The 16,831-nt window shown below is 42.4% G+C and overlaps 1 protein-coding gene across 1 annotated transcript in view; it reads right to left on the bottom strand.

Annotated features, from left to right (window-relative positions):
• LOC138353994 (neuroligin-4, X-linked-like) overlaps positions 1-16,831 on the bottom strand; it is a 131,351-nt gene that overhangs the window by 16,143 nt on the left and 98,377 nt on the right. Inside the window, exons 3-5 of the mRNA XM_069307697.1 lie at positions 9,942-10,082; positions 5,745-5,945; positions 3,133-3,413 (exon numbers count right to left, since the gene is read on the bottom strand). Of these exons, the coding sequence (XP_069163798.1) occupies positions 3,133-3,413; positions 5,745-5,945; positions 9,942-10,082 (623 nt within the window). The remainder of the gene's footprint in view (positions 1-3,132; positions 3,414-5,744; positions 5,946-9,941; positions 10,083-16,831) is intronic.

The raw sequence follows: 16,831 nt of genomic DNA, 5'->3' as shown, positions 1-16,831 counted from the left end.
CCGTTCGTCACTCAGCTGGTACAATATGGCTCTGAGGACAGTTTTAAAGGTCAAAATAAATAGTGGATGTTGTTCAAAGTAAGGTCAGTAGAACTTCCGGTTGCAATTCTTTTCCATGTCGAAATCGAAAGCTCAGTCGATTAAGGCAGCGTATGGGATCCTCTCGGACGTAGGTTCGAATCCTCGTCACGGCCCTTGCGGATTTGTTCACTTGATGCATCACGCTTTTGTGATTTCTGTGTGTAAACATTCAATTTCATCAGTCGAAATTGATGAACAATATTGACTTGTGAATATCAGGCTTGTTATGAGGTATGGGGAGGTGAAGACTTTGACCCGTGTCTTCTCTTACCTCAAACTCTTGACCAAATGACGTTGTTGAATTCCTTGCTATTTTCTAATACTATTGTTTATGCAACGATCACTCGTCTCCCGCTGATCACAATTCTTATCTTAATCAGATTAAGGGAGAGAGAGAGAATAATGTATGTATCGCCTTAATCAAACCTCGAGCGCTGAACATTAAACTTATGCATGACATTGTACATCATTTGCATACTTTATGTGGCGCTCTTGTGTGTGAGGTGAGGAAGAAAAAATTACAATCTTCTTCAAACTAGTGCTTGATTAGGTTCTCATCAACGGTGGATGGTTCAGGGAGACGTTCAGTGACCTGGTGAGAAGTGCTTTCAAGCACACTCAACTATGCATAGGCAAGAGCATATGCTCACTACCATGATTAAAATTCACTGTCTTTATTATAATCCACGTTCATTAATATAATCCACTGTCGTTAATATAATCCACTGTCATTAATATAATCTCCTACTCATAATACAATACACTTCCATTATTTTAATCCACTGCCATCTATATAATCCAGTCATTAATATAATCCACTGTCATTAAAATAATCTACTGCCATTATTATAATCCACTGCCATCTATATAATCAACTATTATTAATATAATCCACAGTCCTCTGCATAATCCACTGCCATCAGTATAACTCAATGTCATTAATATAATCCACTGTCATCAATATAATCAGCAGCTAATAATATAATCCACTGTCATTAATATAATCCACTGTTATTAATATAGTCATCTGTTTATTTTTCCAAGTAGGTAAACCAGCATGAAATTCCAGTGTTCATTATACATTTACAAACATTCGCCGTTGATAATTAGATCGTGAGGATTGTCAGCAGTGTTCAGGAAAATTAATTCAGTGAGTGGGCGTAAGGATGAGGTTAGGAACAAAGCAACAACATCCATTCTGCTGTGTATAAGGTCGAAATTCCCCTAGCCAGAGAGTAGGCGGGTGGGCAGTAAGGAAACTTAGCCCCCAGCTTTTCCGGTCAGTAAGTCTGTATGAATAATCAGGAAGCATTATGAATGGTACGTGAACTTAAATGAAGTAAATTATCATTACTATTCCACCTTGGTTACCTCCTCTCACAGGATTCGCATGGCTTCGACCGCCCGCTTCTCAAGGTTCATGTTTGGTTTACGGAATTAATGCCATTATTATCGGGGAAATGACGTGCGCTGCGGCCTGGAAGTGGGTAGCCGAGATGTTTTCTTATGGTTAACAAAGTTCGTAACGGAGCAGTATGTGCTTTAAATTACTATTATTTGTGTTGTTATTTTTGTTACGTATCATTGAAACAAAAAATAATTTTACAAGTGGTTGTAGCACTACTTTTATTGTTACACAAGAAGTAGAATTAGTATTTGGAAGGGTGAGCAGTTTGTGTAATTGTTGAAGTAGTGAGAAAATCAGTAGACGCTATGAGCTGTAACTCACAAAACCTGTTTGGAAATTCTATATTCTAAAATTCTAAATAATAAATTCCAATTCTAAAAATAAATTTCACTAAATTTGTTCGAGCATTTTAGAAACTTTCATTAAACTTGTTAGAACGTTTTAGAAAATTTCACTAAACTTATGGAATGTACTAGGAGGATAAGGTTTTGGAGTCCACTTCCATCCACCACTTTAAGACACGACACGATAAAGAATTTCAGCTTCAGAATAGTTAAGCTATATCGCAACAGTTACAACAAGAGAATAAGCTCCCTATGCCCCATAGGGAGCTAGACCTCACCACCCCGCAGTCACTGATAGATAAGTACTGATATATGAGCACACACACACACACACACACACACACACACACACACACACACACACACACACACACACACACACACACACACACAGAAGAGGAAGAGGGGACATGATCACCACATTCAAAAGTCTCAAGGGAATTGATAGCGTAGATAAAGACAGGCTATTTAACACAAGGGGCACACGCACTAGAGGACACAGGTGGAAACTGAGTGCCCAAATGAGCCATAGAGATATTAGAAAGAACTTTTTTAGTGTCAGAGTGGTTGACAAATGGAATGCATTAGGAAGTGATGTGGTAGAGGCTGACTCCATACACAGTTTCAAGTGTAGATATGATAGAGCCCAATAGGCTCAGGAACCTGTACACCTGTTGATTGACGGTTGAGAGGCGGGACCAAAGAGCCAGAGCTCAACCCCCGCAAGCACAATTAGGTGAGTACACACACACACAGGGGCTCATACCTACATAGCCCGTCACACAAACTTCCCCATCCCTACATTGTGAGTATTGTGTCTTGCAGCATTCGCTCACAAAACAACGGCTAACAGCACTGGTTCGATAGGTCTGCAGAGACTTATTTGCTGAAACAAGATCTCTGGAGAGAACTCCGCTCCGGGACGCCTTGCTCTCGGCTCTCTTTTCCCCTTAATTCAATACAGCTAGCGGACGACCTTCCCTTTTCTCGTGCTTTTACCGGGATCTTCCTCCAACTTTCTCTTGTTATCCTGTGTCACACACTGCTGGTTTGTTAGCTTTCCACTCTTTCTTGTGTTTGATCCGGGTTGAGTTTTGCAGTCCTGGTTGCTCCTATTGACTTTATCTCTTTCCTTCCACACTTACTGTGATTTTTCTTGTTCTCTCTTTGCTATATGCTTTACAATCCAATGTATTTGTATTTGATTCAAGAGGGAAACGCGGAATGGAATATATATTAAGTTCTCTTTCACTTCCAACCTTAAACCGTAGAAATAAATCTCAATCCATTTTTACTTACCCTGCTGAGCCGTGTCTTGAAGTCCTCAGGCACAACCACCCCATCGACGCTGGGACCAAACATAGAGGTAAACTTGTACTCGGGCAGGCTAACTGTGGCCAGCCGCTGGGCCGACACGTTACGAAGACACGCCATGGTTTCTGGGTGTCGATCGCTGAGGTTGGTGGGGAGGGAGCAGTTGAGGTGTTTTGCCAGACGGGCCGTGACGGAGAGAGCGTCCTGCACCTCCGCCCATGGACTCAGCGCTGATCCTGACATCAACACCGCCCGGTGGAATAGTCCTGAACCAAAGACAATTGGGAGTGAATTAAAATTAATAAGTATTGATCATATGAAAGTGCTAATCATGTGTGGCTATATATTATTGTCTGTCACTTCATATAACAGTGAGGGATAAGATAATTTATTTTTATTACATCCGTTTAACAATCTCAGTGCCTATTTGTGTAGCTGCACACACATCGACACACACGAATGTTATCATCATTTAGAGATTTATGTTCTAGAAGAATGACGAAAAGTTCTAAATTTCACAACACTTGAGAACCTTAACCTGATCACAACAAACAAGATACTGATGCCTCTGCTAATGTAGAAAGTCGGTGCTGAATTTCACTTACGAGAGAGTGAAAGCAACTTGCCTTTCGTGAATGTAACAATCTCGAATAGTATTAAGTGCCCTGACCAGTACAAACGAACTTCTTTTTATACGTATATGTTTAATCGTGCTGTTACAGTTCCAGCTGGAAGCAGGCTGGCAAGGAAATCAGTTATGAAGGTCGTAGTCAATAACGGTTGTGTGGAAGTGGTCATAAAGGGAAGGTGAAGCGCCATCTCCCACTAATAAAGAGGCTAACACTATAAAATCTTTCTCACCTGTGGCGCAAAAGGCGGCGGAAAGAGCCTTGAAAGACAAAGTGAACAGAAACGTGACACCAGCACTAAGCAGAAGACACAGTTCATCATGTACGACAATAATTAAATAGCCCTACTAACTGGCACGTAAAGACTTCGCCATACACCTAAGGAAAGGAGTTGAAGGAGACAATTGTCATAAATGCCGATACATGTTCACTTGGGTGACTGTCAGTCTAAACGATCTCAATATATAGGCAAGACAGCAATATCTCTTTTCAAGGCACTGTTAAATACATACAAAATACAAGGATCTATCAAAGAATTTACAATTTATAAACACAAGCTGATCATCACCAACGATATCCTGACCAGCAGCATTGAAACAATCAATAGGTACAAGTACTGTAGGAAATTAGACATAGCCAAAGTTTTACAAATTAAGCATTCTCATCCCATTATCATCAGCCAGCTTAGAGTTAGGTAAGTTTTAATACCAACTGCCTCAACGGACCAACGAGAATTAAGGAAAATATTGCTCAGTCCTTTCGACTGGGTAGCACCTCACCTAATATTGCATAGAATATATATACTGTCACATCATTGAATTTTGTTACGGGGGGGGGGAGGGGGGCTCACTATAGCCTGTGCTACATGGACACTTCGTTCTGAGTAGCTAAATCTGAAACAACATAGAATTTTGTGCCAATGGCCATACCACGTTGAGAACACCACCGCCTGAATTTTGTTCTTACGAGCTATTCATGCCCGTGCCAACTCTTGGGTGGCTTAATCTTCATCAATCAATAAAATTTGTTCACTTTCTCTCTGATCTAAAGATGTTGAAGACAGTGAAATGCATATTGTAGCGGTTTTGCTCGAAACAGCAACAATACCCAGCGAGTATGCTCTGCTCACACCCATTAATGCTCCCTATGTAGGGAATTTCTTTTTTTGGAGGTTGATAAGTCTGCAACAGGTACACGTCGTGACTCGTAGTACCTACGTACTTCAGTGACTCTCCGACTTGCTCTCCAAGTTTACGCTGTATATAAGTGTATATGCAAGAAAGCAGAAGCAGATAAATATGAGTTGCATGGTTTGCACTGCGTGTGGCTTAACTCATGCTAATATAAAATGCTTTATTCATATTTGCTGAAATTCATGCATGAATAACTGATTTACACGAAATTTAAACTTAAACACTGAATTTAGCAATAATTCACTTATTACAGAAAAAAATATGTAACCCATTTTTGAGTTATAAACAAATATTTTTCTTAGGTGAACGACAAGATATAGTAAAGGAAATTTGCATGGCTGGCTGATCTCAGCCCTCCGGCCCATGACTCTGCAGGATTTTATCAGAAGGGCTATTCACTTTATGGCCTCATTGACTTTTAGATTATATTGAAATCATCCGCTCTCCTGTCTGCGACTCAGCTGCGCGTGGTATGGTTAACCTGATTATGTGCATATACATATAAATATATATATATATATATATATATATATATATATATATATATATATATATTAGTATATTTTGGTAGCAGTCTTTCTTGTAAACATATGTTGTTAAATATGCCCCATTCCCACCTCTGGGCAGAGAGACAGGCATGCTCTGTTATGGGTATAGATATTATAATAATAAATAACCCAGCACCTACGATATAAGCACCAAAACTAAGTGATCTGCCAAATCGGGTTAATAAGATATGACTTCGAGTATCACTTGATGAACGTCCTAGACTGACCTGGCACCACAACTGGAGAGACAATCAGGTAGTTGATGCAGGCGGCACCGGAGGAGTGCCCGAAGAGAGTCACCCTGGTAGGGTCTCCGCCGAAGTGGACGATGTTCTCGTTGACCCAGGAGAGTGCCGCCAGCTGGTCCATGAGCCCCTGGTTGCCCACCACTCCTCGCCCGCTCCCATTTGGGCTCGTGTTGAGGAAACCTGGCGGGGAAGGACACGGAATCGCTGTTTAAATCAGAGTAGGAGCGGCAGGCAGGCCTGTCGCATGTCCAATTTAGATTAATGCCTTCCAATCAATGGCCTAAGTCCGGGGCTTACCGGCAACATTTGTGTGGTTGCCACAACTCATGCATGTTAAGTTTTGAGATGTGGGTGTGAGGGAGAGTGGAGCAAATAGTTGGAAGGTGTGGGGGTTTTGGACTTTTTTTTTAAATGAGTTTGAGAGTGTGGTGGGGCTTTGGGTTTAAGGCTGGGATTTTGGGTGTGAGTTGGGGCTTTTTGGTGTTTGGTGTGGTTTGTGTGGCGAGAGGTTAGTGTGTGTGGTGGGGGGTTTGTGTATGATGTTTTTGAGATGGAATGTTCATTGTGTGTGTGTATTTGATTACTATACTTTCCTTCAAATTGTTCAGTTCATCAACTACAATACTTCATCTCGATTTAATCCTACAATAAGTAAGATATACTTGAATTTGTTACGTGTACACAAAAACATGAACTTTTATAAAAAAAAAAAAAGGTTCTTTCTTGCTAGAACCAATTTAAGTTTATCAATTATTTATGGCACCCCCCTTCCCCCAAGTCTTGCCAGAACAAAACTCAGGCGAGTTTCTCTTCAAAAGTTGGTGACATCTTCCAAGCAGAAACTCAAGAATGCCTATTCTCTATCGCATGCGAAAAATTCAACTTTCAGAAATAATAAAAGTTTTTGTAATGCAAATATTCCCATAACAAAAGGCGAAGGAAATATAAACACGAAGAAATCCAGCGACAAAGTATTGGAAAGTAATTCGATTACTGAGAGAGAACATGCAGAGGGGAGTTAGGTGTCTTGAAGGAGTTCCTGGGGAGGAAAGGCAGCTATATGGGCAGGCCAGCAGGTAGGAAGACTGGCTAGCAAACACACATGCTGGAAGGCATTTAGAAAAGAGGGCAGCAGGCAGGCGATCAGGAAGGTAAGTAGGCAGGGCAACATACAGGCCGTAGGTAGGCAGGCTAAGTGATCAAGAATAAAGAACAGCAGGCAGGCAAAGGTGTTGGAAGACAGAGGCAGCAGGCAGGCAGGTAGGTAGGCAGGCTGGGCAGCTATTTGGAAGGTGGGTAGACTGTCAGTCTAACAGTAGGTGACCTTACAAAAAAATAGTTTTCGCTATAGTTCCCTTTGTCAGATTGAGTCTATCAAGGTCTGTTTGCTATATAGTCTGCCGGAAGGGAGAAGACCATGTTTGTTGTGTGGTTTGGCTCTTTCACTCACCTAACAAATCACTGGTTTACTACCTCACGCCTTCTCCCACTTTTTGTTGTCCCTGCCTTCGCCAAATTTTAAGGTTACTGGTGAATTACCTTAAATAATGGGAGATAGTTTTAAGGCACGTGTTTTCATCGGCGCATAAATTTTCCCGAAAGAATTTAGGAGTGGTCTCGGATCAATGAATGCTCGCTCCGGGATCCCCAGTACAGCGTTACGGACAGAATCTGGGCCGGACTGGGCCATTACTGTGTTTTATGGCCACGCATGTGTTTGTTTCCCCTGATATTTTAAGGCCTTGTTGTACCGCACATTCTAAAAAAATTACCAAGATGGGAAAAGAAAAGATTTCTTAACAACAAATTATTTCTTCCGATGAAGTATAATGCAGATTGTATGCCACTGTTTCTATATTTAATTTAATTAAAATTCTAACAGGAAAATTTCTGTGGTTGGGTTCATGTTTGTTAGCATCGGGAGTAGCCAAGACATGCGTGAGATAATTTAATAAGAGGAAGGTACTCGACATCAGCTGTGCTGAACAACTAAAGTAAACACAGTCTCGTACACGATATTTATTTTTCTTTAACTAGTTGGTACAGAAGCAGACAGCTTCTACTCCTGTAGTGATTACAGGAGTAAGTAATTACTTACTCATGTAATCACTTATAACTCCTGTTAGGGTGTCTAGCATCTGTTAGCAGCAGTCTTATTCCTGGCAGAAGGATTTCTAACTACTATTAACTCTCCCTTTCCAAACCTCAGTAATGACATTCACGGAAAACATAAATAGGAGTTGGTACACTGGCACAGGACTTAATACACAAAATAGGACTTAGTACACGGAAATAACGTCAGCTTAAATAGTAACAGAATAGTATACGTTGACCTGCGGGTCAGTGAAAACTACACTCTTTTCTACCCCGCAAAAAAAAAAAAAAATAGATTGCAGGGTTTACCGACCTCGTACGTTTCATCATAAGCGGTTTCGACCTGAACATTTCCTCACTCAGACCATCCTTGTTACCTTTGTTGACTAAACCACACACTAGAAGGTGAAGGGACGATGACGTTTCGGTCCGTCCTGGACCATTCTCAAGTCGATCAAGTCTTGTTACCTTTCCAAACTCGGATAAAATAAATGGGGCCATGATGTCCACGCAGTGTTATTATGTTCCACAAGCGACTCGTAAGACGCGGGAAATAATTTAGTAAGGAGCATGTTATACCCTACACAACCTTCTTTATGTTCCTTCTAGAGCCATAAATTATGTATATGAACCTCCATAAATATCATAAAGCAATGGCGAACACAAAGAAGGAGTTATTGCTATTATTATTATTCTTTGGTGATGAAAAGAGAATGTTTATAATCACTGTGAAATTTTTCATCAGGAAACTGTGGTCTAACAGCGCCAATGTTGGACTCTGTGTGCAGAAGCGGACTGAACAAATTGTCTTTACACTTGCTTGAAACTGCAATTTTGACGTCATCGACCACAACGTCAAGTTTCCGGAGCTCTATTACAATTAAGATCACCGTGTTTTTGGTGGATCTTTGTTTTAATTTGCAATGGTTAATTGGATGTCGAAGGTTTGAACGTCTCTGGTTAAGCAAATTCGTATTTGACGCACATGAAATCATGAAAATTGGCTGGAAAGGTTCAGTCTTACCCTGAGGTTAAACTGAATTGATCCTAGGATCAATGATCCCAAGACCCAATCCATGAAGAAGTCTCAGGGTTGGTTGTGTGGTCAATCACGTTATCATATGCTCTGGCTTGGATACAATGCGCTTCTAGGACTGCTCATATAATAATAACAGACTGCTTCTAGGATTCATTAGAGTGCCCATCTAATAGTTATGAACTTTTACAGGTTAGGTGGGCTAGTGTTGGGTTGGACGGGTTTGTGTGGTAAAGAGAGAGAGAACAATTGATGCGGGTCACATACTGTTTGATTAACTCGGTCAATTTACCTGGCGTTGTAGATTAATTTGATTACCAGGATTATTAGCCGACTTCTATAACCGGATTACTGCATGCAGTCAATTATTTATAATTAAATATTTTGTTACATTCAGTAAAACCAGGCGTATAAAAAGATTATATGTCTATATATGTATGTATATATATATATATATATATATATATATATATATATATATATATATATATATATATATATATATATATATATATACATATAACTATATGTATATATATACATATAACTTTCTTCCTGGGAATCAATTTCCTATCTTCCTTCTTCCTGAAAGTTTCCTCCCAGCTAACTTCCCTACAAGCATAATCCTTCCTGTGTAGCCTTTTCTCTGGCACCCATGTGACTGATACAGGATCACAGAGGCGACCAGCTACAGATGATGGAATAAACAGTTAATGAAATGCCAGATCTTTATCATCTCTCTCTCTCTCTCTCTCTCTCTCTCTCTCTCTCTCTCTCTCTCTCTCTCTCTCTCTCTCTCTCTCTCTCTCTCTCTCTCTCTCTCTCTTTCTCTCTCTCTCTTTCTCTTTCTCTTTCTCTCTCTCTCTCTCTCTCTCTCTCTCTCTCTCTCTCTCTCTCTCTCTCTCTCTCTCTCTCTCTCTCTCTTTCTCTCTCTCTCTCTCTTTCTCTCTCTCTCTCTCTCTCTCTCTCTCTCTCTCTCTCTCTCTCTCTCTCTCTCTCTCTCTCTCTCTCTCTCTCTCTCTCTCTCTCTCTCACCCGGGACTTACCCAGTTGTCCTAGACGGTAGTTGAGAGTTACGACGGTGACCTGGCCGTAGGCAGCCAGGACGCTTCCGTCGTACAGGTTGCCGGAGCCCCAGGAGAAGTTCTCCCCGTGGATGTAGACCATTACGGGATACCGCCCACCACCTGCAGAAGGAGCAAGGAAAGAGGGTGAGAACGTCCCACCGAGGGGAACGGAACGTGTCAGCGAGGGGAAAAGGGCCGAGCATGGTTCATCTGAAGAGGTGCACAACTATGAGCTCAATTAGGGTTAGTGGGTTGTGAGTGTAATTTCCCTTGAGGGACACACAAACAGGGTGTCAGGGTGAGGGTAGAGGGATAAGAGAGTAAGGGGAGAGGGATTAGTGAGAGGGGACAGGGGATGACAATGGGAGGGAGAGAGAAGGATGAAGGGAAACACGATAAAATATTTCCGTATAAACAATAATATTGACAGAGGGGAGGGTAGGGCACTGGCCTCATTAACCGTATAAGAGAGCCGCTGTAAATGCTTTTTATAGGTTCAATGGTAAAGGAAAACAATATTTAAACTTGGGGTTAAACATCCTAAAATGTTTGTGATGTCTTCCCTCCACTCCCAGCTGCTCCCGCTTCCCTCCACACCCTCCCAGCTGCTCCCGCTTCCCTCCACACCCTCCCAGCTGCTCCCGCTTCCCTCCACACCCTCCCAGCTGCTCCCGCTTCCCTCCACACCCTCCCAACTGCTCCCGCTTCCCTCCACACCCTCCCAGCTGCTCCCGCTTCCCTCCACACCCTCCCAACTGCTCCCGCTTCCCTCCACACCCTCCCAGCTGCTCCCACTTCCCTCCACACCCTCCAAGCTGCTCCCGCTTCCCTCCACACTCAACCAGCTGCTCCCGCTTCCCTCCACACCCTCCCAGCTGCTCCCGCTTCCCTCCACACCCTCCCAGCTGCTCCCGCTTCCCTCCACACCCTCCCAGCTGCTCCCGCTTCCCTCCACACCCTCCCAGCTGCTCCCGCTTCCCTCCACACCCTCCCAGCTGCTCCCGCTTCCCTCCACACCCTCCAAGCTGCTCCCGCTTCCCTCCACACTCTCCCAGCTGCTCCCGCTTCTCTCCACACCCTCCCAGCTGCTCCCGCTTCCCTCCACACCCTCCCAGCTGCTCCCGCTTCCCTCCTCACCCTCCCAGCTGCTCCCGCTTCCCTCCCAGCTGCTCCCGCTTCCCTCCACACCCTCCCAGCTGCTCCCGCTTCCCTCCAATGCACCAACTAAAATCAGAACAAATATAGCGTTCTGACCCTCTGAAAGCAATCAAACTTTGCCTGACTATACCAGGTGTTGGAGGAGTGTGGAGCCGCCGCTAGGGGTTGGTGGGGCGGCGTGTCACCTGCTTCCTCTCTGTCGCCGGGGGCAGCTGTAGACCTGATCCCATGATTTGTTTGGCTCGTCAGGCCTCGCTCACAATAGCGGCTTCTAACCTGCTGGTTTTCATTTATGTGTCACGTTTAATAGATGTTAATGGCTGGCTGGGTGCTTTGGGGGTTTTGACTTTAATTAGGCAGTAACGTTGATTATTATCTGGTATCTTTTTTGTAATACGGCCAGGAATTAGAGTGCAAAATAAATGGTTTTATTTATCATTTAAAATTGTTAGAGTGCTAAATAGTCAACGCAATCTCAGAAGAAAACGGGTACAAATCAAATAATACCTACTTGTGAATCAAGTGATTTGTACCGAGAAAAAGCTATTTTGACAGTCGATGATATTAAGGTTGTAATGAAAATTAAAATTTCGAGGATTACGAGGCATGAATAAATTAATATTTTGTTCTTTGTGCTCGTTCTAACACGCCATTTTGTCCACTTGACTGAATTTTAAACTATATCTTTACCATAAAAAAATTCAACAAATAAATTCCATATAAATTTTAAAACAATGTTTGGTTATGGATCATATCTAAAAAAAATCATTGAGCTGTTACCGCTTGCTCTCAGATCCAGCGGTGGGAATGTTTTAATATTCCAGTTGTGTTGTTCTCTGAGGGGAAGGCTCGACCGCAGGCCACGTTGTGCGCCCTCTTGCCTTCTGCATACCTCTCAATGTTGGAATCATCTAATATAAGGCAAATGAGACCATCTTCTGGACTATAACTCTAGGCTACAGCAATTCGCTTCTATATCCAGAATACTATTGCTCAAGTAATAATTTTCTCTAACATTTTTGCCCTAGTAATACTTTTACTTCAGAAATGCTTTGGTTTCAATAATTGTTTAACTTCAATTATATTTTCACGTAACAAATACTTTTTCTCCTGTAATATTTTTATATAACAAAAACCTTGGCCCAAATAATTATTAAACTCAGCAATACTTTTACAGCATAAATACTTTTCTAACAGTAATATTTTAACAGTAAGACGGGGAGGGAGGGGATAGAGAGACGGGGAGGGAGGGGACAGAGAGACGGGGAGGGAGGGTACAGAGAGACGGGGAGGGAGAGTACAGAGAGACGGTAAGGGAGGGTACAGAGAGACGGGGAGGGAGAGTACAGAGAGACGGTAAGGGAGGGTACAGAGAGACGGGGAGGGAGGGTACAGAGAGACGGGGAGGGAGAGTACAGAGAGACGGTAAGGGAGGGTACAGAGAGACGGGAAGGGAGGGTACAGAGAGACGGGAAGGGAGGGTACAGAGAGACGGGAAGGGAGGGTACAGAGAGACGGGGAGGGAGAGTACAGAGAGACGGTAAGGGAGGGTACAGAGAGACGGGAAGGGAGGGTACAGAGAGACGGGGAGGGAGAGTACAGAGAGACGGTAAGGGAGGGTACAGAGAGACGGGGAGGGAGGGTACAGAGAGACGGGGAGGGAGGGAGGGTACAGAGAGACGGAGTAGGAGGGTACAGAGAGACAGGGAGGGAGGGTACAGAGAGACGGTAAGGGAGGGGTACAGAGAGACGGGGAGGGAGGGGACAGAGAGACGGTAAGGGAGGGTACAGAGAGACGGGGAGGGAGGGTACAGAAAGACGGGGAGGGAGGGTACAGAGAGACGGAGTAGGAGGGTACAGAGAGACGGGGAGGGAGGGTACAGAGAGACGGTAAGGGAGGGTATAGAGAGACGGGGAGGGAGGGGACAGAGACGGGGAGAGAGGGTACAGAGAGACGGGGAGCGAAGGTACAGAGAGACGGGGAGCGAAGGTACTGAGAGACGGGGAGGGAGGGTATAGAGAGACGGGAAGGGTTGGAGGAAGGGGGAGGTACTTAAGTTTTTCACTGACTGATTTATGTTGCGGGACTTTGAGGCGCTTAAAGGTTTATTTTCGGTTTAGTGTGGCTCCCGATTTTCTCTTTCAAGATGTGAGAGTGTACAGAGAGCAACAGAGAGAAAGAGGAAGAGAGAGGAAGAGAGAGAGGAATATAGTGGTCATTGTACATGGATAATGTTATGAAGCATAAGTTGCTTGTGCAATGAAAATAATTGTTATATTTGTAGTTTCTATTGCAGAATATATTGTTATCCATTATTTAAACGTCCACACAAACACATCTGAAGCGTTTTCTTTATTATTTTCTGTTTTAGCAATTCCCAGACACATCCCAATTAAAAAAATATATCCAACATCAAGATCATGATTGCAACATGTCAGCCCCAGAATGTATCTAATATATTTACAGTGTTTACCGTTAAAGTGTCGTTCATGGGGCGCTTATATAGCGATGCAATATATGAGTCAAGAGGCTGGTATTACTTGGGAGGCAGCCCTCCAGCACTATTGCGTTAACGGGAGTACCTACTTTGTCATAGTGTTCCATCCTCCCTTCTATCGAGTTTCGTGCAGGCGCGGCTCACTCCCTCGCTTCTGGCAGTCTGGCTAATCCTCCTCTCAGCATTATGATATTGTATTACTCATTACGCTTCTATTGCCTCTTCGACTTGGTATAAATTTTATAAGGAACGTATACCACCCGCTATAATATATCTTCTCCGCTCTTCAAGATACATACATACGCGTATATACATACACACACACACGTTTGTTGTTTGGATGATGTGAGATTTGTTTGAGTCAGTAGCCTTTATCAGATGCAGTTCAGAATCACGAGCTGATGCTTCAGCGATCAGAGTTCATCAGACTACTGAGTGGTGTGGATTGTCAGACACGTTCCTGTGATCACCGACGTCCTCCTCCTGCTGCTGCTGGAAGGACATCCCCTCCTCCCTCCACCCGGTCCAAAATATGCAAATATTTATATTACAAAATATGATATCATCCGTGTGATGACAGTATGCTGCTGAATTAAGCCATCGTGGACGAGTCCCTGCGCAAAAGATTTTGTTCTGAGTGATATGTTTATCTGCAGCTCAATGTAAATTTATTAGTGTGTTGGAAAGGCAAAGCTAAATGAGAAAATATTGCCAACAATGCAGTGAGGGAATTCGTGGCGTATTTTAACCAAACGGAATTCAGTTCTTTTAATTTATATGTCAATCTTTTGGACAGGGATTTTAATTAACTTTCAATTTTGTATTAAAATGCCTCATATTTTCCTTAATTGATAATATATATATTAATTAACACAATTATATATAATAATAAAAAATTACATATAAACCTGTTTGTAGGTTTATATATGTCAGTTACCATGTAACAGGAAGACTTGAACTGTATTTAAAACATTGGATCATTACAGTAAAATATTAAAATTCAGCAGACTATATGACTGAATTCTTGAAGTTAGAAGAGGAAAGATCCCCCCAAATTTATAATGTTGACCGGTGGCCTGGGAGGTCATTTCTAGGACAGTATACAGGACTAAACATTGTAACTAAGTTTCTATCTGTGAAGACATAGAGAAGTACATGATTATGCGGTACAATATCTTGAAGGAGCCACAGTTATATATGACATGAATTGGAATAAAATAACGTAAGTAAGAAAAGAGCATTGTTGAAAATTTGTCAAAGAATTTGTTTAAGTAAAGAACCAAAACAATAATTTGGAGGGATACGAATCTAGGAAGACTTAGCTTAATATGATCGCTGCATTGTCATGCCATTGAGGTCAAATATCATGCCATTGAGGTCAAATAACAGTGTGGTCATTGGCCAAATATTAATAGGGAGATGAGTCAAGGTGAAATTATCCGGGAGAGGCGAGAAACAAGGCGTCAGTATTTGTAATGAGCAGGAAAGGAACGGTGGTAGTTGTAGTGATGACGGCCTTTCAATTAATACGTCTCATTTTATACGTTATGGTCATCCCTTCCCCCCCCAATGTACATTATGCAAAGTACAATGAAAAGTAACGGCTAACAAATATCCCCATTTTCTGTGTATTGGTTGGTTATGTTGGGTGGGTTTGGTTAGGTTAGGCTGGGTCGATTGGATAAAAAGTTGCCCTGATGATTCTGAAGGATTGGAGTTTTAAGGAGCTGTCAGTCCCAGGTTATGAAGGATTATTTAACATATTCGCTATGAAGCCATAATGGTGTAAAGATCCACTTTTTCAGAGTAAGAGTAGGAAACGGAGACGATCTTCAGAATCAGTACCAAGCGTAGCTATGAACAACAGCATGAGAGTCAGAACCCATTGCAATAGAAGACCTGCAATTAAAAGGCTTGGCCCAGGGGCTGATTCTGGCTTTACAGGAATACATACGTGTGCATATATTGACCGGTAAACACACACACACACACACACTCCAGTTGATCGACAGTCGAGAAGCGGGACCAAAGAGCTAAAGCTCAACCCCCGCAAGCACAAATAGGTGAGTACAAATACACACACACACACACACACACACACACACACACACACACACACACACACACTCACACTCACACATAACCACACACAAACACTTCATACTAGCCACGGTGAAACTGCACACGGCAGTCTACATCATTATTCTGGCCAGCTGGGTCCAGTGGAACACAAGTCTCTTTGTAACTAATCACTTGAAATTGTAACCAGTTTTATGTCTGATTACTCACTGTGCGCCTGACAAGCGGTGTTCTCATCAGTTCTCTTTTGCAACTAATCATCGTCAGATTGCAACCAGTTGTTTGTCTCATTATCCCGAGTCTGTCCCTTGGGAACTGTTCTCGACAGCAATTCATTTTTTAGGTTCATTCCTCATCGCTGTTCTCTTCCCTCCTAATTCTCATCTCCTTTGTAGTTGTATGTCTTCATCTCTCGTATGTGCTTGAATATTTCTTCTGAGGATTCCCAAATTGGCTGGATGCTTTGTCTTCTTGAATTCCTTCTAGTTTTAAATGATGTCTTCATTCCATTTGGTTTGATGTACGGTGGAAGCTGGTTCCTTCGCGTCCCCGCGGTGGGAATATTGTCCTGTAGCCTTCCTTTACTCATATGCGTGTACCTGTTCCTCTTTTACTTTTCCGTTTTTGAATCAATTCCTGTATTCGTGTGTATTGTAAATTTCTTCATGCGGCATCGAAAATGTAACTAATAAATATGTCATTATTTATGCTAACTGTGTTTAATAAAATGTTCAATGAAACAATTAATTATTTAATCTTACCGTTTTATTTATTATACTTTGTAGATTTTTGTGTGGCTGGGAAGTATGTCTTATTTTCTGATTGCTTATGCCTCCAAAGTCTCGAAAGTGGTTTTTATTTCCCTTTAACTTTGCTCTGACTTTTGCCTAAGCCAGCTTAGGGAAGACGTGTTAACTGCACTTGTAGGCTGTGTCACAGCATCAGATAAGAAGTTGGCAGCTTTCAGACACCTTCAACACATCTTTCGTAAGCTGTCTTAGGCAAAGATCAGAGAAACGTTCGCGCGGGATAATAACCAGTTTCAATACTTTGGGGGATTAAGCAGCCAGAAAATATAACATACTAACCAGAAACAGAAATTGTGTTATAATGTGTAATAATAAGAGAGAGCAA

Source organism: Procambarus clarkii, chromosome 60, assembly GCF_040958095.1.
Source record: "Procambarus clarkii isolate CNS0578487 chromosome 60, FALCON_Pclarkii_2.0, whole genome shotgun sequence".
In the NCBI taxonomy this organism is placed as follows: Eukaryota; Metazoa; Arthropoda; class Malacostraca; order Decapoda; family Cambaridae; genus Procambarus; species Procambarus clarkii.
Note: the sequence above shows the minus strand (reverse complement) of the source record. Positions and strands in the feature narration are given on the sequence as shown.